The sequence below is a fragment of the Halichoerus grypus genome, chromosome 6 (assembly GCF_964656455.1).
Source record: "Halichoerus grypus chromosome 6, mHalGry1.hap1.1, whole genome shotgun sequence".
Classification (NCBI taxonomy): domain Eukaryota; kingdom Metazoa; phylum Chordata; class Mammalia; order Carnivora; family Phocidae; genus Halichoerus; species Halichoerus grypus.
The window spans coordinates 134244466-134268865 of NC_135717.1; the positions used below are offsets into that span (position 1 = coordinate 134244466).

At 33.8% G+C, this 24400-nt stretch overlaps 1 protein-coding gene across 1 annotated transcript in view; it reads right to left on the reverse strand.

The window, feature by feature from the left end:
* The window catches only part of ZFC3H1 (zinc finger C3H1-type containing), a 52931-nt gene that overhangs the window by 14023 nt on the left and 14508 nt on the right, over nt 1-24400 (reverse strand). The window contains exons 4-23 of the mRNA XM_078076293.1: nt 21483-21681; nt 21017-21240; nt 19486-19609; nt 17464-17561; nt 15913-16122; nt 15559-15723; nt 14342-14479; nt 13617-13738; nt 12884-13033; nt 9541-9715; nt 9157-9288; nt 8242-8784; nt 8047-8156; nt 6465-6596; nt 6237-6358; nt 5149-5250; nt 4729-4848; nt 3499-3682; nt 1747-1933; nt 123-311 (exon numbers count right to left, since the gene is read on the reverse strand). Of these exons, the coding sequence (XP_077932419.1) occupies nt 123-311; nt 1747-1933; nt 3499-3682; nt 4729-4848; nt 5149-5250; nt 6237-6358; nt 6465-6596; nt 8047-8156; nt 8242-8784; nt 9157-9288; nt 9541-9715; nt 12884-13033; nt 13617-13738; nt 14342-14479; nt 15559-15723; nt 15913-16122; nt 17464-17561; nt 19486-19609; nt 21017-21240; nt 21483-21681 (3426 nt within the window). The remainder of the gene's footprint in view (nt 1-122; nt 312-1746; nt 1934-3498; nt 3683-4728; nt 4849-5148; nt 5251-6236; nt 6359-6464; nt 6597-8046; nt 8157-8241; nt 8785-9156; nt 9289-9540; nt 9716-12883; nt 13034-13616; nt 13739-14341; nt 14480-15558; nt 15724-15912; nt 16123-17463; nt 17562-19485; nt 19610-21016; nt 21241-21482; nt 21682-24400) is intronic.

Consider the following 24400-nt stretch of genomic DNA (forward strand, 5'->3'; position numbering starts at 1 on the left):
GTGGCAAAACAAGGATTCAAATCTAAAGTCTGTGTTCTTATTAAACAATGCTAACCTGTAATGTTTTAGACCTTTAAAAAACTCTCTATAAAATGTAATTAAATGCTATAATAATTGTTTACCTGTAAAACTGCAAGTGCACTCTGGCATCTTCCAGTAAATATGTGGAGCTGAACTCTAAACAAGAGAGCCTCTAAAAGCTGAAAGGACAGAATATCTGATGCTTCCCGCTTAGCTGCTCCCATCAGAAACTCCACCATTCTTTCACATACGTAATCCTTTTCTTCAAAGGTGCTTTCTAGGTGCAGAAACTGCCCAAAAAGGTTTCATATAATTATATTTCATAAAAATAAACTGTAAAGCTACGGATTTTCCACATTTCATTAAATATTTTATTAAATCTTCAATTTTTGCAAAAAGGATAATTATAAATATATGTATAAACCATCTTCCTGGGGCACCTGGCTGGCTCAGTCAGTACAGCATGCGACTCTTGATCTTGGGGTCATGAGTTCAAACCCCACGTTGGGCGCAGAGCTCACTTAAAACAACAACAAAAACAAAAACAAAAAAACCTATCTTCCAGTACTATATCCTATATTTCCCTTTCGACAAGTTGGAAAGTGGACTCAAATGAAAACTAAAATAATACAGGTGTACTCTTAGAATAACCCTGAAGCAATTTCATCTCTCCTTTCCTTCAATCAACAAATAAATGGCAGTAAGACCATGGCAGATTTTCAAAAGTTCAGGTTTATGGTCACGTACAATTTGCATTGCTTAAGCGTATGACCATATACAATTTTTGAGAGTAGCATTCATATTAGATATATGTGGCAAAACAAAAGGGCCTAAGAAATTAAGAGGTCCTTTAAAGACCAAACAACTTTAGGGAAAAACATTATACCCTATAAAATCTTATGATGATCAATAGCATTAACTTTGGCACAAGGCTCCAGGTCAAAAATCAAGCATCTTTCACTTTGGTACCTGAGTTGGGAGAGTAAGAGAGTGGCAAGTTCATTCAACAAGGGATACCATGTTATACAAATCTATCTGTTCTGAATTTCAGTTAGCAAGTAAATGACAGATCTGACAGCAACAGATAAGCTAAATCTTATGGTTGTTGAGTTCAGCTGGCAAAAGTTCAGATATTAATGAATATTTATTTTACAAGTGGATTAATTATAATTTTAAGTTTAAGCATGGGTAGGAAACATCCCATTGTCTCAGAAAATAAAAAGAAACCATTTTTTCACCAAATCTTTGTATCTTGGCAAAGTTCATTAGTATGAATTATAGATTAAGATTATTTTCATAAGTAATGAGGACAGATAATAAAAATAACAAAATGCTTATTGACATTCATGAAAATGTTAAACATAAGAAATTGAAAATTTTTTTCATGTGCTTTGCAAAAAAAAAAAAAAAATTCATTTAACTTTCATCCAAACTAAAACTGCCTATGAGTAGGTAAGTATAAAATGTTTTAAAATGTTTATATTTTTTCCTTACCAATAAAGTTAACAACAAGAAAATTTTTTTCACTAAATATTTTCTTCTTGTTTGTTCTAAATTTAACCCTGACCCAGGAGTGGTTTTGAGGTTACGGGACAATGAAAAGTTATTATATCTATGTGCAGATAAAGTATATAACTTACGCTACGTATCAATATTTAAGATGATCCAAAGAATTATAAACATACACATACACACACACAGAACTATGTTATCTTTTCTACTCACAGTCCAAAAACTTTGATAATCAGGAGCATATTCAACAGCTGTTTCACACATTTCCTGCACTTCTTCCTTGGTTCCTCTTTTTGAGAACAATCTGAGGTAATGGCACCAAATTTCTGGATTGTCTTTGTTGTTTTCCAAAGCTCGAGCCAGAACATTTAAAGCAGAATCCAAGGACTCTGAACATAGCCTACATGTTTAAAATAAGATATTTTAAATAAAATAAAATATATATTTTTTTTAATGCTTCAAAATACTCTTAAATCAGGCTGATCTAATGAGTCCATTTTAAAGTTCCATTTTCTACTGGAACCTACTGAGAAGCTAGAATCGCCCATGACAAAGAGAAATAGATTAGGATTTTAAGTCACAGCAGCCCAAAAAAGGTCCTGATTTCCCACAGACCTAACAATTCCTTTTTAAGTTGATATTTAGTGAGCATTTACCAGATAAAAACACAATGTTATAAAACCCCTAGATTATCAACTTCAAATGTACTTTATGTATGTCCATATTCAGCAATACCTTTTATGAGTTACACTCGTCTGGGAATGGGAAAAGTTAAACAATTCCCCCTCAAGGCCAGCTACTGCCAGCACAAAATATCAAAGCTTTCAATGTAACAGTTCTTTTCAACGGTCAAAAGCTTGCTATCTCTTGAAGAAGATAATTGTCTCTCATGATCCTATTCATAAAATAATACAGTTCTTTTGGCCTTCACTCAGTAAATGAGTCAGAAAAGAAAACACTGTTAACTTATCCCATTAACATGGAAATGACACATAAGGCAAATTAAATAAGCACTGTATTCAGGTATGTGTGATATATTAGCATTCTGTAATACTGCCTTACTATAAAAAAGCCTTTATACCAAGTTTTAAGACAGACATTAAGAAAGATTTTTTAAAAAAATTAAATAATTTTAAATAGAGTAATAAAAGGCTATTCCTAGTAATAAAAAATTATTACTGCTAATACTATCAAAAAATAGGAGTTAGAAAATGCAATAGGTTAGTGAGAAAAATTACTATTTACCTTATTTGAAGACACGTAATATAACACCACCCACAGAAAAAAGTCAATTCATCAGAATTTAATGTTCTTACACAAGCTTTAAATCTCTAAATAAAAATTAACATAATATTTAAGTTGTTCTATTGTGATTTTATCATTATTTTAAGAGACTATCACTACTGGGGGCGCCTGGGTGGCACAGTCGGTTGGGTGGCTGACTCTTGGTTTCAGCTCAGGTTGTGATCTTGGGGTCATGAGATCAAGCCCTGTGTGGGGCTCTGTGCTCAGCTCAGAGTCCACCTGGGACTCTCTCTCTCTCCCTCTCTGCTCCTCTCCCAGGTGTGCTCGCACACACGTGCTCTCTCTCTCCAAGAATAAATAAATAAATCTTAAAAAAAAAAAAAGATACTATCACTACCTGCCTTTTAAAAAGAAAAATCAATAATCAATCCTTATACTACTCAGAATTTACTGTTTTAACTAATGCTACTTTGAAATAAGAGCCTACTAGAGTTAAAAACTGGGGCTAATTTATTACCCACACACTGAGCCACGCACACAACTCAAGCTCTAATCAAAGTTTTTCTAATAGCTTTTAAACAATAAAGTGCTTTTGCCTTTGTCAAAAACAAAGACTTCATTGATACCATGATGGAAACGTGATTACCATAGATGAAACAAACTTCAAACATAAAAATATAAATGTGCAACAGATGACACAAAGATTAGAAGTGGACCTACCCCTCATTTTGATTCAAGTACTTGTACGCAAGCTTGAGCCAAAGTTGTACATGAGAAGGATTTTCAAGCACACTTGCTTCTAAATTAGCAATGTCATCAGTCTCATTTGTAAAGTATCTGACATCATCTGGAGTGACAACTGTATCTAAAGCTGGAACATTTATTCGGTTCTCTGGCTGGAAGGCTAGAAGGAAAAGTATCATTAGCTTTATACTTTCTCTTATCCACAGACCAAGAAAAAAAACAATTGGCCTCATCTTTAAAATAATCTAAAAATCTGGGCGCCTGGGTGGCTCAGTTGGTTAAGCGACTGCCTTCGGCTCAGGTCATGATCCTGGAGTCCCTGGATCGAGTCCCGCATCGGGCTCCCTGCTTGGCGGGGGATCTGCTTCTCCCTCTGACCCTCCCCCCTCTCATGTGCTTGCTCTCTCTCATTCTCTCTCTCTCAAATAAATAAATAATCTTTAAAAAAATAAAAAAATAAAAAAAAATAAAATAAAATAAAATAATCTAAAAATCTAAAGATTCAAAATATACGCAGTAGTTCATAGCTTTAAGGTATAGTGTCACATATTTTACAAACCAGAACACTTCTAAAAGTGAAAGGAGTATTATTAAAAACTACACCAGGATAACAGGTATAAACTAGGATTCTGCTGGGCAAACCAGAAGTATGGTCTCTCTACTTTAAAGGTAAGTAGTATCACTTAATAATTCACATTCACTAAATAGGTAAAAAAAAAAAAAGTTATAATTTATTCTACATTCAGAGAAAAAGTACTACATTAATGTAAATAAACACATGGGAGCATTTATCTATTATATATCTAATCCACAAATTGTAAACAAATTATTCACACTTTAATAAATAATGCAAACTTACAATAATGTGTTCGACAATACAGCACTCATTCATTATTTACTTTGTTCATTCATTTATTTATTCATTCTGTGAGCCTACTGCATGTCAGAAAGCAGACTCAAAAACAAAATACTACACCTGCCCTCAAGGACACAGGCCAGGCAATGGGCAATCCTCCACAATGAAGAACTGCATCAAATGCCAAAAAGCATCACTGTTCTAAAAAAAGAAAAAATAGAAAAACACAAAACAAAACAAAAAAAACCCCAAAAAGCCCAAGCTAGTACATACACCAAAAAATTAGTAAAGTGTTAGACAAAGATGGAACACCACAACTTAATGATTCAGGGTCTAAAATGACTTCTTACCATACTTAATTGGTCCCGTAGACTGTTCCTCATCACTACTGAAGCTATTCTCTGAAATAGGTTTCCTCCAAAATTTTGGCTTCCACTTTCTTTTATCTTTGTAGGTTGTAAATGGAGGTGCTAAAGTAGACAGGAGAAGATTAGTATCTGATATAACTAGTTTTTATAGTTTTAAAGGCTACCCAAACAATACTCAAAGAGAGCTAAAATGATTCTGTTAGTCAGAAATGACATACAATATATTTTCCGCCCTAGAGAAAGAGATGTTTATTCTACCCTGTCAGCATGTTACATACATATATACACATGCATATATATTTTGGAGAACATAACACCAGAAACTTTGCTATCATAAAGAAACTACAATGTCCTTTTGTGTGTGTGTGTGTGTGTGTGTGTGAGAGAGAGAGAGATACTCACTATGGCCTTTACTTTCATTGATATTGCTAACAAGGAGAACAGCCATCTGGTCCATTGACATTCGATCTTTATTTACTCCAAAAAGTTTCTCAACATATTTTTCTGAAATTAGAATAGTTATCTTCATTTATAAAAAGCATAAAAAACATGGATTACAGATACAAGGCTAATTAAAGAGTACAAAGTGAAGAGTAATTTAAAAATTAAAAGGAAGTGTATGTTACTAGTCAAAAACACGTATGCCTCCTAGAAGGCAAGGCCTCCATTACCTTACCTACTATGGCAAATCTTACATCATGCACCCAAATTGGGCTAAAAAAAAAAAGTATTTTCTGAAACAAACTAAACAAGTTAAGTGAAAATTAAAGTCCCAAACTAAGAATGATCACATAGATTTAGTGACTTTACAATCACTCTGGGTTATGGTGAACACTAAATTTAATACACACCAATTCCTTTATTTCCAAAATACTTGCAGCTTAAGGTTTATTATTTGGCAATAAATCTGGAGAAAACTTTAACAGTATTTATTCACAATGTCACAGAAATTTATGCTTTCCATAATATCAAAGTGTATAAAGTCCTTTTTATTTCTTTGTAGAATTTGAAACCACATTCATCTTAATTTCCAATCCTTCTCTGTTTTTTAAAACAATAATAAATAAAAATAGGGGCCTGTTTAAAAATCATTAATAAAATTGCTATACAAATATGTTAATATGTTCTTCTAAATAAACTGAACTATTTAGATGAGCTCTGTCCAAAGAACCTCCCACAATGATGGAATGTGTTATATTTGCACTATCCTATTGGTAAGCACTTACCACTAATAAGCTATTGAGCTCAAAAGCAGCTATCAAACACCTGAAATGTGGCTAATGCAACTAAGGAAGAAATTTTAATTAATTTATATTTGAATAGCAAGATATGGCTAGTGACTACTATATTAGAGCAAATGTGGATAAAATGCCATAAGGAATGTACTGAATTATTTCAACTACTTCAATATGTCAACAACTGAACATAAAAATTTTTAATTGCCTACATTCAAATTTTCACCTGGAGAACAATAAGAGGTCTTTAAATACCTGCTGCAGCAGCAATTTCTTCATCCGTGCTTGTCTCTGAACAACCAATCAGAGACAGATTATATGACAGAATGTCCTGGAATAGCTGTTTTCGGCTAAGTGTATAGTCTTGTGTATGCTGCCTAAAATAAAATGACAGCACAGAAAAGATAATTATGTACATACCAAAGTTAAATAACCAAGACTGCCTTTTAGATTATAAAATATTCACAAATAAAAACTACTCACCACTGACAATCATCATCATTACATGTTCCTGTTAAATCAAAACGGCAGAAACACTGATCCGGTTCAATCATATTACTATATGATACCGAGCTTAAAGGAAGTTTTTCCTTGGTTCGATAGTATGGACTAAATCTAAAGAGAAGAAAGGTGGACAGGCACATTATGCACCATAAACATTGCCCAGAAAATTATGAAATTTTTCATTTTTCTTAATTAAAATTTCTATGCCTTGAGCTTACTATTTATCTAACTTAATATCAAAATGAACTCTAAAAAAACAATTATCAACTCTAAAAAAACAATTATCAATGATAGGGACAACTTTTTTATACCTAGAACACAAAAGATCTAAAACAGAAAACAACAACAAAAAACCCTGTATTTTAAAAGTAGTGTTTTCTGGGTGCCTGGGTGGCTCAGCTGGTTAAGCGTTTGACTCTTTTTTTTTTTTTTTTTTTAAAGATTTTGTTTGTTTATTTATTTATTTGACAGAGAGAGAGAAACAGCATGAGAGGGGATAGGGTCAGAGGGAGAAGCAGGCTCCCCGCTGAGCCGGGAGCCCGATGTGGGACTCGATCCCAGGACTCCGGGATCATGACCTGAGCCGAAGGCAGTTGCTTAACCAACTGAGCCACCCAGGCGCCCAAGCGTTTGACTCTTGATTTCAGCTTAGGTCATGATCTCACGGTTGTGGGATCGAGCCCTGCAGCAGGCTCCCTGCTCGGTGGGGAGTATGCTTAAGATTCTCTCCCTCTCCCTTTGCCCTCCCCCTGCTCGTGCTCTTTCTCTTACTCTAATAAAATCCTTGAAAGTACTGTTTTATCACATAATAAAATGGTATATAACATTGGTATTTCTTTTTAAGATTTTATTTATTTACTTGACAGAGAGAGAGAGCACAAGCAGGGGGAGCAGCAGGAGAGGGAGAAGCAGGCTTCCTGCTGAGCAGGGAGCCCGATGTGGGGCTCGATCCCAGGACCCTGAGATCACGACCTGAGCTGGAAGGCAGACGCTCAACCAACTGAGCCAACCAGGTGCCCCAACACTGGTATTTCTTGCACATGTTACCAGCCAACAAAAAAAAACTAGGGGAAGAGCCTATACTACCTGATAGGTACTTTACGATTTTATGATTAAATCCTACCCACTTAACAGTCTCAGAACTTCCAAAAGTGACAACCTCCACAGTTAATCATCTGAGAATGTCTAAATCAATTTCATGAAAGCTGGCCAATGCATTACTTAGAATACTGGTAAAATTCTTTTTAAAACTTAAAAATTCTCTTTTGACTCTGTTTTTCCTAAAATCCCTAACAGACCATAATCCAGAATTCTCCACAATTCCCCCAGTAACCAGAAATTAGGATTTGGTAAGAATAAACCCATTTTGAGCTAAACCTTACTTCCTGATATGGTTCAAATCTGACAAGACAATTTTATTTTCCCTAAAAGGACAAGTTCATTTTTTAGTTACCATGACACAATTATTTTTTTTGATTATCATGAAATATCCAAGGTTATACTGTCATTACGATCAAGGAGCAGTCCTGAAATTCAAGCTTATTGAATCTTTCTTTTATACCTGTAGGACTTAAAAACTAGAAGAGGACTATGGTAGGGTCTAAAAGGACACGGCTTCACTTCTGTTGTTTTACTCTGTGCTGTCACAAAATCCACATCCACAGAAATCTCCTGCAAAAGAAAACAATAATTACATAAAACAAATAAGGCTAGGGTGAATCCTAGATTTTATAAAGCATATGAAATGTTCAGTTACCTGACCATGCAAAGCCTTTTCTGTAATGCCTGTGGTGGTTTTCAAAATCAACTGTTTTAAGCTGTCAGCTTTTGAATATAATTTTTGTAATTCACCGATTTTTAACCCTAGAAAAAGTTCTGGTTTTTCTACCGTATTCTTAGTAGGTTTGTTGATGCATTCTTTGTTAGGTGTATCAGTGTGCTTAAGATTAGGTTTAGTAAAAGAATTAGACTCTAAAAATGATCTTCTTCGTTCTCTGTTTGAACCAGACAAAATCTCATCATCAACATCATTTTCCTCAGTGTCCAGACTTAATTTATCTTGAGTCAGATCATGAAGTGATGGTTGAGGTAAAGAAAATTCGGGTTCCTCTTCCACAACTGGAGCAATATTTAGTTGTTCCTTTGCTTTAAGGGCCCGAGCTTCTTTTAGTTTCTGAATTTTCAGGGCATATTCATATTCTAGCTTTTGTAATCGTCTTTTTTCCATAGCAATCAGTTCTGCTGAATGTTTCCTGGGACTTGATATTGGAGAATTGTCTAGTCTCATCATTTTGTTTGGCTGGAGGAAAAAAATGATACAGATTTTACATCACTATGATTTCAGAAACAATTTTTGGTGAGATAAATGTGTTATCTCTACAATACAATGCCAACATTATAAAACTAAATCACTGACGAGAATAAAATAGTTTTACAAAAGTCCCCAACAGTTATGCCAGTTAATCTATAATCTATGAAAAACAAAAAACAAAGCCAAAACAATAACTATAAAATAAAGCTTCCAAAATTGTGGATGTCATTTAAAAACAAAGCTTTAATCTTTCTGAATATGCAGGGAAAAACTGGAGTTATTTTATACATCTCTTACCCTCAAAAGTATCATGAAAACCTTCTCCTTTCCAAAAATAAAATATTCCTACAAACAACTTACTCCAAGGCGATCCTGTTCCAGTTTACGTTTTCCTATTTCTTTACTAGCCACTGCCTTTGCCCGAGCAAGCTCTTCCCCATACTTGAGAGTCAAAGCTTTCTTAATGGTAACACGTTGTTGAACTTTGTGAATCTGAAAATACAGGATAATTCTGGAAATGTAAATGTAAACCTTAGGAGAGGAAATACTTTCTTAAACACAGCAGGTTTAGGGTATTCACCCGAATATAAAAATATTCCAATATTATGTCACAATGGAAAACAGTACAAAGGTTATACATTTTGATGGCTTTGGTTTATGGTTTTGTTTTACAAAAAATGTGGGCCATAAAAATGTGCAGTAAACATGAAACTACAATATCTTAATGTAAAAAAAGAACATTACTTGTTCCTGAAGCTTCTTTAAAAACATTCTGTTGACACTGAGAATTTTCTCTGTTGCCTGAAGCTGTTCTGTAAGTTTTGTAATCTTTGTTTCAGCATTTCGAACAGATTCTTTCTTCTTAGCTTCTTGCTGTACGAGATTCTTTAAAACAGATTCATCTTTCATCAAGAGAATCCTAATTGAGAAATAACAAAATTCTTATGTTCTTCTAAACTCGTAGACTAACACCATCAGAATAAAAAATTTACAAAGCAGTAGCTTGTTTTACAAAATATACTGACAGGGTGCCTGGGTGGCGCAGTAGGTTAAGCATTCAACTCTTGGTTTCACTTCAGGTGGTGATCTCTGGGTGGTGAGATGGCGCCCCACGACGGACTCTGCGCTCAGCAGGAAGTCTGCTTAAGACTTTCTCTTCCTCTCCCTCTGCCCCTACCCCACTGCATGCGAGCACTCTCTCTCTCAAATAAATAATCTTAAAAATACATATACTGATAACGTACAGATAAGAATTTAAAAGGGTGACTATTTTCATATTCACTAATCACATAGGTATTCAAATAGACATTATTACATTTTGCAAAAGCAACTATGGGTCTGATCGTTTTCTTAAAAAATCATTTAAGTCTGAGTAATGTGAATTACAGTTGAAAAATCACTACTAGATATGACTGACTCTGACCATACAGGACTCCTGGAAGATGAGGACTCAGGACAGAAAACTGCTATGTTTAACATCATTTATAATGCTCTTAATATACACACAAATAAACATCTGATAAACATAATCAAGCACACTTACAAAACTCTTAACTCATTTTATCTGAAGCAAGTCAAGCAAGGGGAAAAGGAAGTCTACATTTTTAAACAATATACAGAAGTAAAGTTTGGAAATGAGAATAAAAATAGGACAAAAACGTAAATTTATGGGTAGAGATTTTCATTTTCTCAACTACTGAATATTATGGTTAAAAAAATGAAGGCTCTTTCCCAGAAGCTATCATATTTCAACAGTCACCACAACTGACATCTAGAAGGAATCATAAAGACAGAGAATATGTGACAGAATGGGGAAGAGAAAGACAAAGAATTTTTTAAAACCTTTTCACTTTTTATTGAAGCTACTAAATAAATGGAACCTAAATGAATTTATTTTAATCTCTTTTAAAACATATACCATACCATTTCTTATTGATAATTCTGGAGATTCACAGTCACCATAGCATTTCATTTCTGAAGCACATTTCTCAAATCTTTAATATCAGTAATGTCTTAGCATTACTGTGTATCATATAGTTCGGCTAGCAGCAGGTTTTCTTTCTTAGTGCATAAAATAATGGCATACTTTAGAAGTAATAAAATGCTGAAGACATTAATAAAGACTATTTTTAAATGTATTTTATTTTGTTCAGAATACTTAATATCTCCAATGTCTTGTTCAGAAATGGAGAAGAGAACATACTTCTGTTTACTTATAAAAAATTTACATAGTCGCTAAGTCCTTGAGCTATCTATGGTGCCTTACCAAAACACTCCAAATTACATTGTTTTTCATGATTCAAAAAAATAAAGAGTACCAAGGTGGTTGTAAATTTCTACTTTTTCCCTTCGTTAATTAACTATGGGTGGATGAACTTTTGAAGCTTGTTTTAAAAACCATTAAATTATTTATATATTGCTAATGATTTTTAACATTAAGAGTTAATTCATCACTGCAATCAATTTTTACAATCAAGCTTTGAAGTTTAAGAATTAGTCAGTTAATTAATAAAAACAGAATAAGGAAAGTCTTACCATCCTTGAACAGAACCTCCCCCTTACATATTACATAGTGCCCCCTTACAGGGGGACTATCAGAACAAAACTCACAAGTGTTGATGTTAACCAAAGCTATTTTGTTCTTCACTAACTAATGATTTCAAGGTGTGTGGAGTGAAAAAGATGTATAGCCATAATCAAATATAATCATTTCTATCAAATATATGCTAATGGTCCTCATCACAAGAAAAAAATCTGTAACTATATATGGGGACAGATGTTACTAAACTTACTGTGGTGATCATTTCATAATATACATAAATACCATATCATGTTATACACCTGAAACTAAGATATGTCAATTATACCTCAATAAAATAACTTCCCCAAATATGCTAATGAATTCTATGATGTTCATTTTGAGGTTATATATTTTCAAAATTTTAAAGCACCACTCAACAACACAGTAATTTCACAGAACATGTAAGTTTAGGATTGTAACTTTAATATTCACACATTCATAATAACACCATATTTGACTATGTGTCTTATTGAACAGACCGGGTAATGACTATTTCCAACAATCAGGCCCACCTTTTTTTTTTTTTTTAAAGATTTTATTTATTTATTTGACAGAGAGAGACACAGTGAGAAAGGGAACACAAGCAGGGGGAGTGGGACAGGGAGAAGCAGGCTTCCCGCGGAGCAGGGAGCCAGATGCGGGGCTCGATCCCAGGACCCTGGGATCATGCATGACCTGAGCCAAAGGCAGACGCTTAACGACTGGGCCACCCAGGCACCCCAATCAAGCCCACTTTTAACAACAACAATATGCTTTCAATAAAGGTATTTCAAAAAGATGTCCAAGTTTTAAAGAAAATTCCAAAACAAGGGAGTTTCATAAATGTTTTTAGCAATGAATAAGCCATGTATATATCTGAAGGGAAACAAATCTCCTTTGAAGTCTTGATATTTTTATTTATTTATTTATTTATTTATTTTAAAGATTTTATTTATTTATTTGACAGAGAGAGACACAGCGAGAGAGGGAACACAAGCAGGGGGAGTGGGAGAGGGAGAAGCAGGCTTCCCGCCGAGCAGAGAGCCCGATATGGAGCTCGATCCCAGGACCCTGGGATCATGACCTGAGCCAAAGGCAGATGCCTAACGACTGAGCCACCCAGGCGCCCTTGATATTTTTATTTAAACATTAACACTATTACTTTATGTAAATGTGCAATTCAATAAAATGATAGTCTTCTATAGTTTTACCAAGTATGAAAGAATCTGTAATCATACAGTATACCTATTACTGACATACAACCACAAAAATATATCATCCTAATACGGGAACATTGAAACACGTATCAGAATTTATTTATTTTTTTTTTTTTTAAAGATTTTATTTATTCATGAGAGACAGAGAGAGAGATGCAGAGGGAGAAGCAGGCTCCCAAGGAGCAAAGAGCCCGATGCGGGACTCGATCCCAGGACCCTGGGACCATGACCTGAGCCGAAGGCAGACGCTTAACCATCTGAGCCACCCAGGCGCCCACGTATCAGAATTTAATCAGATAAAAAGGCTCACCTATGTTTTTTAAGTTTTGCTTCTGCATCTGTAACCTGCTTAGTAACCATTGCTATTCTGCCAATCCCATCAATTTCCACATCAGAGTTTGCTGGGGATGATGAACTGGTCTTCAGCTGATCTGATTTAATCAAACGCTGTTTCTCTCGACTAAAATAATCAATAAAAGTAGATGAATTATACCAAAGAATAAACTAAAATTATTTATCTTTAAAGATCTATCCTATTTCATAAAATAAAAATATTAATAATACTAATAATGATGACCAATATGCATGACCAAGCTGGCATTCAAAGTTGATGGTCTGCACAGACTAAGTATAGAGTTGTCAAATCACTATGTTTTACACCTGAAACTAGTGCAACATTGTGTGTCAACTACACTTTAATTTAAAAGAAGAATATTGCTGATTCTACGAAGTATTTTTTCAGCTTTACTGAGGTATAGTTGACAAATAAAATTATATGTTTAAAGTGTAAAAAAGTTGACAGTGTAGTTCTCCTTTATAATAGCTTTCATCTTTTTCCAAGCTGTTTATATCTCAGTGCATCACTGTATAAGTCTATACATGATCATCTGGCTCCCCCTACTGTGAGTTATAAAAACATGAACTCTGCATCTTGGGTAAAATCAGCACCACTCATTTCCCAATGCCAATAAACTGTATAAAGACTAAGTTAAGTATTGAAATAGCACATACCTTTAGAGTTAATTACAAAAAATGCCACTTACTTGGCAATCTCTTCCTTTAACAATCTATATTCAATCTTCTTTTCTTCAGGCAAAGCTTCAGGTGTTCGCATGGGATCATTTTCTTTTTCAGATTTTGGAGGTACTTTCGGTTTTGAAGCTTGCTAGAAAACAGTTGAAGTCAACCAGATCAACAGCTTCCAATAGTCCCACACCGAGATTTATATTTTACATCGCAACCCAGTGCACATTTATGTATTTAGAAATAACTTCATAATTATTTTCTATTTCTTTTCTTAAAACAATGCAGCCTGTTAACCACAACTTAACTGTACGATCCACTAAGCTCTACAGTTTTAAAATAATCGAACTAAATCATACGTAACCAACATAAGTACAGTAAAAATAGGGGTAAAAGTTGTATTTAGGTTATGTAGTTTAATAAAAACTGTTTTCTGGTAATATGATAGAATTTTCAAAGCAATAAATTTCCTTAGTACAGAGGACAATTATCCACTCAATTTTTACTATTTTGAAAAAAGGACTAGTCAATTGGAAAAAAATAGATTTTTAATAGTTAAATCTAATTAAATTTATACATTCTTCATTATGTAAAGTCCTAAATAACACAAATACTTAAAATATTTCCACAATTCAATATATTAAAAATCTAGACCTCTAAGGTCTAATTTTCAGGAAGAAAAAAAAAAAGCTTTAATGACTATCAATAAATCATCTTTCTTTTCATTTTTCATTACTGCACTTACCTCAGCAGTTCGTCTTGCTTCTTTAATCATGGACTCCAATCCACCGAAAACACTATTTGTTGACTTGGAAGCCTCTCCATCAGACTCACTGTCATCTGAATCATTCAGTGTTACAACCACTGACTTATGCTTTGGGAGCTGAAAAGATATTTGTTACTTTTGACGACAAAAGTAACTATTCTTTACTTGGCTCTACCTCAATTAGATGTGTGTGGCCTTGGACAAGTCATTTAACCTCTTGAATTTCAATTCCTAAAAATAATGGACTCCAAGTAGACAGTCTATGGTTTCTTATGGTTATGCTGCATAATTAACTTTGTCCCACTTCACCAATACTGGTTATTTGCCCACCACATATTCTACATTTTCAGTCTTTCGAGACACTATGATCACCTTTCTCATTAAGTTTTATTTTCTCCAAATTTCTTTTGAGGGCAGAGGGAGAGGGAGAAAGACTCTGAAGCAGGCACTCTATCCCACAACCCTGAGATTACAACCTGACCCGAAACCAGGAGTCGGATGCCTAATCGACTGAGCCACCCAGACACCCCATTTTCTCCAACTTTCTATAAGAACCATAATGTTACCTAAATTAGCTATCTTACAACCAAACAAAAAATTAATAATTCTACATAGTTATTGACAAAACATTTTGGCTTTTGTGGTTAATATAGAGAGGGTAAGTGGCCAAAATGGGTTTACCTAACAGAGGCAAGATTTCAACTTGGCTTTGCTCCAGTTATTTTACTTCAAAGCCATTGGAAAACAAGGTAAAAAGAAATTGTCATTGCAATCTCTTTAATGGACATCCGTAAACATCATAAATAAATCCTGCCATTACAGTATAGTCAATAATTGGAAAAATATGAGCAAAACATAAAACAATGATGGGAGAAATAAAAAATATACAATCTGCTAAAAGTAACTCTAGAACAAGGAAAATCTGAATGGACCACTTATATAGAAAAAACAAAAAAAAAATGGCAAAGGAAATAATGAAAATAATGCTTCTCCAAAAACATTATCATTGAACTCTACTAGTTTTCAAGTGTAGAAACTGCTCCCATTTCACTATAAAAAATAATAAATTTTTACTTATATATGAATATATGTACATATAGAAAAAAACTAGGAGTTAGGGAATAAGACAGCAAAATTTCATAAAAATTTCTCACAAACTGTTTAACAGTAGGATTAAATATATTGCTTGTTTTTACCGAGATCACAGTTCGTGGAAGACGAGGTCCTCTGTGAAACTTTGGATTCTGTATCCTAGGCTGAGATACTGTATTAATACTGACTATCGATAGATTGCTTCTTGGCACAGGCTGTGAATTGTTCAGAACTGGAGGTGAAGGTGGGTCACTATTACTGGACGTTTCCTAAATAAGGAAAAGAGAAATACGAAACATTTTTAAATAAAAAGAAATTTCTGTCATCTTGAAAAATCTTGAGTAAATTAGCTTCAGACTTAATCACAACTTTACTGAAAAGCCCAATGAATCCCAGAGAAAAGCAAAGCTAAAACTAGGGTCAAGAGCACCACCTAGAGGTTCAGGCACCTAAATTACCTCTGGCTTAAAAGCTCTTTTATTTGCAAGAGATTTAAGTAGCTCTTCCCGAAGCAGCATTTCTTCCTCCTCTTCCTCATCTGCAAAAGGTGGTTTTGGAGGCTGTTCTGGATCTTCAGGTGGGAGAGGTGGTAAAGGTGGTAGAGGAGGTAGAGGTTCAAGAGAAACACACAAGCCTTCCACATAAGGCTGGCTCAAAGGTGGCAAAGACTAGTTATTTTTAAAAGAAAAGAAATAATTACAGCGCAAATTTTACAAATTTCAAATATCTCTGGAGCAACATTAAATTTAAAAAGGTAAACTTTAGTTTATTACTTTAGTTGTAAGCATAAGTGAACTAAGTGTCCTGTAACATCTTAAAACTAAACCAAATATTCAACCATGAAAAAAATACAATTTTTGCAATTAAAAAATCAACAATATTTGAAACATCTAATTTGTGAACTTTAAGGTAATTATATAAACTTCTCCATTCCCTTTCTTATTTTCATTCAGTATTCCAAAAGACAGAAATCAAAGTTTATGGGGTTCCTCCTCTAGATGACTACCTGAAAACAAGTGAAGATATTGAAAACCAAGAACGTATGATAGATATTTAAGCAAAAAGCAAAAATTAGGCACCAAAGGGATTCTGGAAATAGTCCTGAGTATCTCAAGAACTGTCAAGAAGAATCTCTTAAATGCTTGTGTGATGGCTTCTTATATTTATAAAGAAAACTAAATTTATACAAATCTCTGAGTTTGGATATATTTTTGTTTCAAAGAACTGCCAGAATTTCCCTGGCATTTAGTTCATCCATTCTCCATTTCCCAAAAGGAAACATTTCAAGGAAGAAGAAAAAAAAAGTTTCCTCTCACTCTGTGCTCTAATATTCCCCTCACCTTACTTAAGCTTCCAAGGAGGACATCAGATGTCCACCTAGGAAGTGTGAAATGGCTGAGAGATCCAACTTGGTCTGTAGGTTCTTTCAATCTAGAAATAACTTCAGAACTTTTACTTTATGATTCCCCCACTTCCTTTTTTTCTTTTTTTTTTTTTAAATGAGGGCCTGGCAGTTCTTTTAAAAGCTGGAAAAAAAAGAAACTAAATTCTACATACAACATTCTTTAGCTGAAATTTCAAATTAAAAATAACTGTATTCATCAAAAGAGAAGAAAGGAAAGAACTCATTTCTGAAAGTATCCTAATGCACTTAAATCCCAACTGCCAAAGAAGATAATGCAAAACAGTAGATAATCTTATTCTGCTTTGGAATAAATTTTTGGAGTAGCTACTAGCTGAGAAGGAAAAAGGAAACATGCTAAGTACTGAAAGAAAGTACACAGGAGATTAAAAATTAGCTATGAAAAAAATCTCCCAAATGGACAGCCTGCCAATACATAATTAACTATTTATTCTACAGGTTTCATAGCTATCGATTTTGGTAAATAATTCTAATTTAAGCTCTCTTCAAACATTAACTACTTTTAGTTACATGCCAGTTTTTCAAAACAAATTAGAAAAGACACAACAGAATAATTTTCTTAAAAATCACATCAAATCTCACTTACAGAAACCTGAGGTGGCGGAGGCAAAGAAATAGATGGTGCTGGAGAAAAATACCCCAGTGAACATTCAGAGAAGAATGGTGGTTGCACCGGTGAAGGGGCTGTAAAAAAATTTTTTGTTAAGAGTTTACAAACAAATATACTTTGAAAGGAATAAATTAAGATTATGATATGTTTGAAGAAATACAAATACATCTAAGCAGAGTACAAATTAATATCGTTAACCTCCATAAGACCTCCCCACCTAGTCAATATTGTCCTTTATCGTCGTAAAGTCAGCCTTCCAACTTCAGTTGACAATTAGTGCCTTAAAACTCTCTTTGTTCACTCTTCACTCATCTCACAGGAAACAGAGCAGGAAAGACAAGAAACACACTTTTTTTCTTTCTTACAAACATATTTTTTAAGGAATAATAAAACAAATTCCCCTCAATCTGCTAAAGTGTCCTAACCAGAAGACAAACAAAAAACAAACCAGTAATGTAGTAATTCCATTCCTCCCTTTATGTGGAATGAAAAAATGAACTACTTAAATAGAAAGGGAACAGCAGGAATGAAAAGAACTACCTACTGCTGTATTTAATCAATTAAATGTACACTTTGTCACATTTAATAATTCTGAAATAGTTACAATCAATGCATCTGAATTAAACTGTTAGCATTTTTTCCTTCCCTGGTAGCAGATAAAAATAATTGTGCATTTTACCTTCAGTGGTTTCTTACAAGTCAGTGAAGTATGGCAGATTCAAAGATTACTCTTGCTACCCAGTAACTATATAACCTCAGGGAAAAACTAATGCTTCTTCTTTATCCCAGCTGTCTCACAAGTCAATATGGCTATTACCCACATGATTTATACGGTTGACTTGTGCCCAAGTGATACCATTTGAAAATACATTGGCCTTTAGATCATTTTACTTCTTAAAAATAAATACCTGTAGTGAATATAGCAAAAAGCTACAATTTGACAAAGCTGAATAAAGAGTACATTCTCCATTAATTTTTTACAAAATTCTTTTGAAAGCATAGTTCATAAAATTATTTTATAGAAATAAAAAGTATTAATGATATTGTCAATAGTTGGAAATGGCAATGAATTATCTTGAAGAACCTAGAAGAAAACTTAATACTGACCAAAGAGAGTTAAATTTTGAAATCAAAACATAATATGAAATTATCAAACATAAGCCTAAAAACAATAACCAAAAAATAAGCACTTTTGGTAAACATTACCCAAATCATATAGATTTTTGTTTCTGCCTAGACACACTAAAGTTAAGATTCTCGTTTTTATCTGTTCTGACAATATGACCATAGGGAGAAATACATTGATGATATGATCTTTCAAATAAGTATTCCAGTTCCTAGAATGCCAACTGCATTCAGTTATCTGCCTCAGCTATAATTAAAACTTATGTTTTAATTAGTGAGAAAATAGGTCTCCCACAGAATCACCCCTGAATATCAACTAAAGCAAGGCTCTAGCCCTCAAGAAGAGTCACATCCTAGAGTATGCAATCTAATTGAAGTACTGCCCTGACCAGTTCTAACCAGCCTCTACTGAATGCCACTAATAGTACCACTTACCATTTCCAAATTCCTACAAAGTAACATCACCGGAAGGAGAAAGGAAGCCCAAAAACAAGAAAGATTTTTTTTTTTTTTTAACTAAAGCAGAAATTATCTACGATATAAAGATAAGAGATCAAAAGTTTATTTTTTTTATTTAAAAGCAGTGCTCTCACCTTCCCCACAATCATTTTTTAGATCGAACAGTTAATAGCAGAGTTTAAACACTGCCTTTTTATTTAAAAGTTATCTAGAAAGAAAGACCTGAAAGAAAGGTTTATATTATATATTTGAGGTTTGCTCTCAAAGTACTCCACTAAATGTCTATGGTTACACAATTCATCAGCAAACATCACTTTCATTACACATTTCTTTCAAGCTTTTGGGTCACTTTATGATCATTTTCCATTTATGAAAATTTGTGAATATGTGAATGTTTCAAGTTTTGGCTCATACCTGGAGAACTGGTTTCACTATCTGTATCCATAGCAACTTCTTCATAGTTATCATATTGATAAATGCCTCCTCCACTATCAGTAGGTTGCTTATCTAAGGATCGTCTTAGGTCAGGATCTGAAGACTAATAACACAAGATATTTTTCAGTTTCAAAGCATTTTCTGTCTTAGTCTATTCTTAGGCTAGAAATTATGAAACAATTGACAGTTATCCTCTAGGGAGTATCAAAAATCATATTCCTCTGTAAAGTAAGATGACACCAAACTCAAGTTTTATGTCATCAAGACTATATTTTAGGGGCACCTGGGTGCCTCAGTTGGTTGAGCATCTGACTCTTGGTTTCAGCTCAGGTCATGATTTCCTGGTTGTGGGATCGAGCCCCACGTCGGGCTCTGTGCTCAGTGCAGAGTCTGCTTCATATTCTCTCTCCCTCTCCCTTTCCCTTACTCACTCTCTCTCAAATAAATAAAAATCTTAAAAAAAAAAAAAAAGACTATATTTTATGAGACTGACACGCTGCCCACTGTGCCAAGAGGGCCGCTAAAGACTATATTTTAAAGCAATTTAAAAAATCCAGTAACATCTTAGTTATGAATACACTGATGACAGCTGAAAACTAGGAATTCTTAGGTGATATGTTTGTGTGTAGTTTTTTTGTATTTCTTACAATGCTTCACTCACAAAGACAGTTCATAGCTAACAAAACCTATCCAGATTGATAAATGTGCAAACACAATACTTTTCTCTTAAAAAAGATTCTAACAAAGTACTTTTTAGAAGTTCAAAGTATATTTATGAATTCCTTGCTTAAGCAAACCTAGTTCCTGACTCCCGATAATTAAGAGCTCTTACTCTTTAACAACCCTCTCTTCTTCGATAGTTCATTCACAAGTATAATTTCAAACCTCAAAATCCTGAAATTTATCACTGATAATATGTCACTAGATCAATATTAAATCTCCAGTTTACTGCCTGACACCATCCATAAAAAACAATGACAATCATTATCAATACTTCACTTAGTAAAGGTTCACAAATGCTAAATAACTAACTAAAATAACCACAAGCACTAAGGCTATGATGATTTAACTTTCTTTAAAATAGTCCAGGCCAATTAGTCATGACACACTTTTAATTCTACAATACTAAACAAATGTTAAAAAAAAAAAAAAAAAAAAAAAAAAACTAATGAAATTCTGCCCTTATACTTAGGGTATGGCCATTTTTACGATAAGTCCTCACTATAATTTAGTAATCCTACTTTCCTCTAAATAGATAAAGATGAAAAAGCCATAAGCAGGCTTTGCTAACCATAACTTTTATCTTTCATTTTTTCTATTTCTAATATCTATAATAGAAAACTCATTTTCAATTATAACCAACCTTCCCTTCTCCCCCAAAACGTGGTAACAAGTTCTATCAAACACAAGCACTCTATACTTTTTCTTAGTGGACTGTATTTATGAAATAAGACAATAAGGACACTTAAATTTGAATAATGTTTTGATTTTATATTTTTACACTCTTTACCTTACTTCTTGATCTCCTCTTTCCACCAACCAGTTTCATGAATCGATTGTACTGCTCTTCCTGATTTGAGAGATCTCGAATTTTTCTGATTTCTTCTTCTCTTTTCCTTCTCTCTTCTTCTTCAGCTTGTTTCCTCTGATCCTCTTCTTTCTGTCTTTCCTGTTCTTTTTGTTGTTGTAGTTTCTTCCATGCTTTTGTTTGCTGCTTCCTTAATGCCTGTTTAGCTTTAAATAAAAATACAGAAACATCAGTATCTATTAGCTAGAATTTTCTAGATAAAAGAAAACAACTTTATAATTTATTTTCATTATCATTAAATCAAATATACAGCTGCTCTTCCAAGTTTTGTTTATATAGGGCTGTCCCCCATTCAGGGCCCTGTAATTCCCAAACTCAAAACTTTCTGAATTAAAATCTTAAAACTATATTGATATAGGAAATAAAAAAATTTAACAGAAATGATCACCTGTAGTGCTAACTTTCTTGGCTGAATGTGTTTTTGTACTGGTTTTAGCTTTTTGCTGTACAGTTTTTGTCTTAGTCAACTTTTCTTTGCTTTCTTTCATCACCTGCTGTTCTTTTTGTTGCCATTTTTTACTAGCTGACTGAAGAGCCAAAAGACGAAGCTGTAGTTCAGACAGTTCCTCTTCATCTTCACCAAGTTTCTTTAAAAAAAGAAATAGTTATAACTTTTTAGTTCTATTATTTGACCTTTAACATTTCACCAAGTCAAACCCTTCCAGGGATCAGAATTTAGAGTTAGTTGTAAAGCAAATATTTAAATGGCAATATAAGTAAAGTAAGGAAACTAAACTACTTACCACAACCCTACACCCTAATCCAATCCCTATGATATAGACAGAAGATCAACCTGTGGAGGGTGTGTGTGCATATGTAAATTGAAGGGTCAGAGGGGATGAGTGTAACTGATGGAATAGGATGATCCAAAAGGGAAGTTAAGGGTCAGAGATCAGCATTTAACTGAGCTTCCCAAACAAGAAAGTAAAAATCTGATGACAACAAATGCAAGAAAAATTCAACCCAGGAAAGATCAAAAATGAAGAATGAAGCGGTTCCATAAACATGTGATTTACTAGTTTTACAAGTAACACAGAGAACAGGTACACTGAATGTCAAGACTGAAATTTGCAAACTTTTTAAAAAATACACATTTTATAATTCTTTAGATTTACTTATATTTGAACATTACATGACCTAAAACTACAGATACTTATCTGAATATTTAAAATATTCTGAACACCCAAGATTTTTCTTCAGGGAAGCTAAGAGGAAAATAGGTTGAGTGAATGTTTGAGGGGCACCTGGGTAGCTCAGTCGGTTAAGCATCTGCCTTCAACTCAGGTCATGATCTCAGGGTCCTGAGATCAAGCCCCTGCCCCTGCATCGGGCTCCCTGCTCAGCGGGGAGTCTGCTTCTCCCTCTCCTTCTGCCACTCCCCCTGCTTGTGCTCTCTCTTTCTCTCTCTCTGAAATAAATAAAATCTTAACAACAAAAAAAAAGTGCATGTTAGAAAGCTTTTTTCCAATTGAAATATCCTCTTAATTTTTTCACTCTATCTTTTAAAGATAATTTAAAAAATCTATTCTCTTTTTAGCTAAAATATAATTGAAAATGTCAGGCAAACTAAGCACAGATTCTTAATTGGAGTACATGGATATGGTGGGGAGAGATGTATTGGGAGTCCTCTGGCCTCCCCATCCTTTGAAATTAAATGCAAAATTGTTTTTCTTTTATGTGTATGTATAGAGAAGGAGGGAATCAAAAGAGACTAAGACTCCAAAAAGGTTAAGGCCCACTTACCTATTAACTTTTGCTTATACGTGAATTATAATCACATTTTGTCTAATATTCAATTAAATTACTTAACTCCTAAGCATAAAGAAAACAGTGGGTCCTTCCTACTGGTTTCACTTTACTATGAACTATTATAAATGCCTAACTGAATTGCCACCATGTATTTCACTACTTCAGTTTATCCAAACCAGGACATAGATACCCTTTCCACTGTTGGGAAATATATGTAACAAATGAGCTGAAAAAATTATCTTTTTTTTAACTCTAAGTCACTTAAACATACCAAATTCTACTACCTGGTCCTGCAGTTCTAGAGCTGTGCTATCCAGTATGGTGGCAATGAGCCCCATGTGGCTATTTAAATTTAAATTAACTAAAACTGAGTAAGAAATTTAGTTCCTCAGCCACACTAATCACATTTCAAGTGCTTAAAAGCCACATGTGGTTAATAGCTACCATATTGGAAAGTGCAAATAAAGAATATTTCCATTATTATAGAAAATTCTATTGGATAGTCTTGATCTAGAGTGTTTAAAATACAGCTATCATCACTGTTCCATTGAGACTTAAAAGTCTTTGATTACTTTTTGCAACCACTCCTTTTGGAATAAAAGAAAGAAGTTAACTGATTCTGTCATACAACTATATGCTACTTAAAGTAGCTACCTGATCAGCAAGAGCACTGAACCCCATTTAACTCCTTGCCCTGACACTTAAGTCCTACATAACTTTAGGCAAGTCACTCAATCTACCCATATTAATCTTACTTCATCTGTAAACCAAATAATGTCAACTTAATTTATGAAGTTATTGTAAGGACATTAAAAAATATATACACATGCACGTGTGTGTGTACACATATTTATCTGCTATATTATCAATCTTAAATTCAGAATCATCTCTTTCCTAAAGCTTCTGGGCTCTTTGCATCATTTTAATTTATTCATAAAAACTAACTGAAATCTTAAAAGAAGAAACTGAAGGTATTTCAGATCTCTAATTCAACAAAGAAAAGACTAGGGCTACTGAGAGCTATTACATGTCAAACACAGTGCTTGATGCTTCTGTACTTTATCCTGCTAAACCTCACCACAATCCAGGGAACAGATGACATCAAACTCATTTTGTAGAAAAGGAAATAGAGGCAAGCAAAGGCAAAGAGCTTACATATGATCACTCAGCTAATAAGAGGAGGAACTAGAATTGAATAGCAGGTCAAGGTCTAACTCCAAAGATTTCCCACACAGGATAATCCCCCACAAGCAGGAAAACAAAATCTCTGGGTGAAAATTAAGTTTCAAAACACCAACAAACAAAAAAATCATCTATGGATATACATAAAAAATACTTCAATTAAATTCAATTTAACTGAACCCAGCACAAAGATACTGAAGGACATCTCTCCAGATTTTCTTTATTATTAATTTCACCTGTTTCTTTTTTTAAAGATTTTATTTATTTATTTATTTATTCATTCATTTATTTATTTGACAGGGAGAGAGAGAGAGAGCACAAGTAGGCAGAGCAGCAGGCAGAGGGAGAGGGAGAAGCAGGCTCCCTGCTGAACAG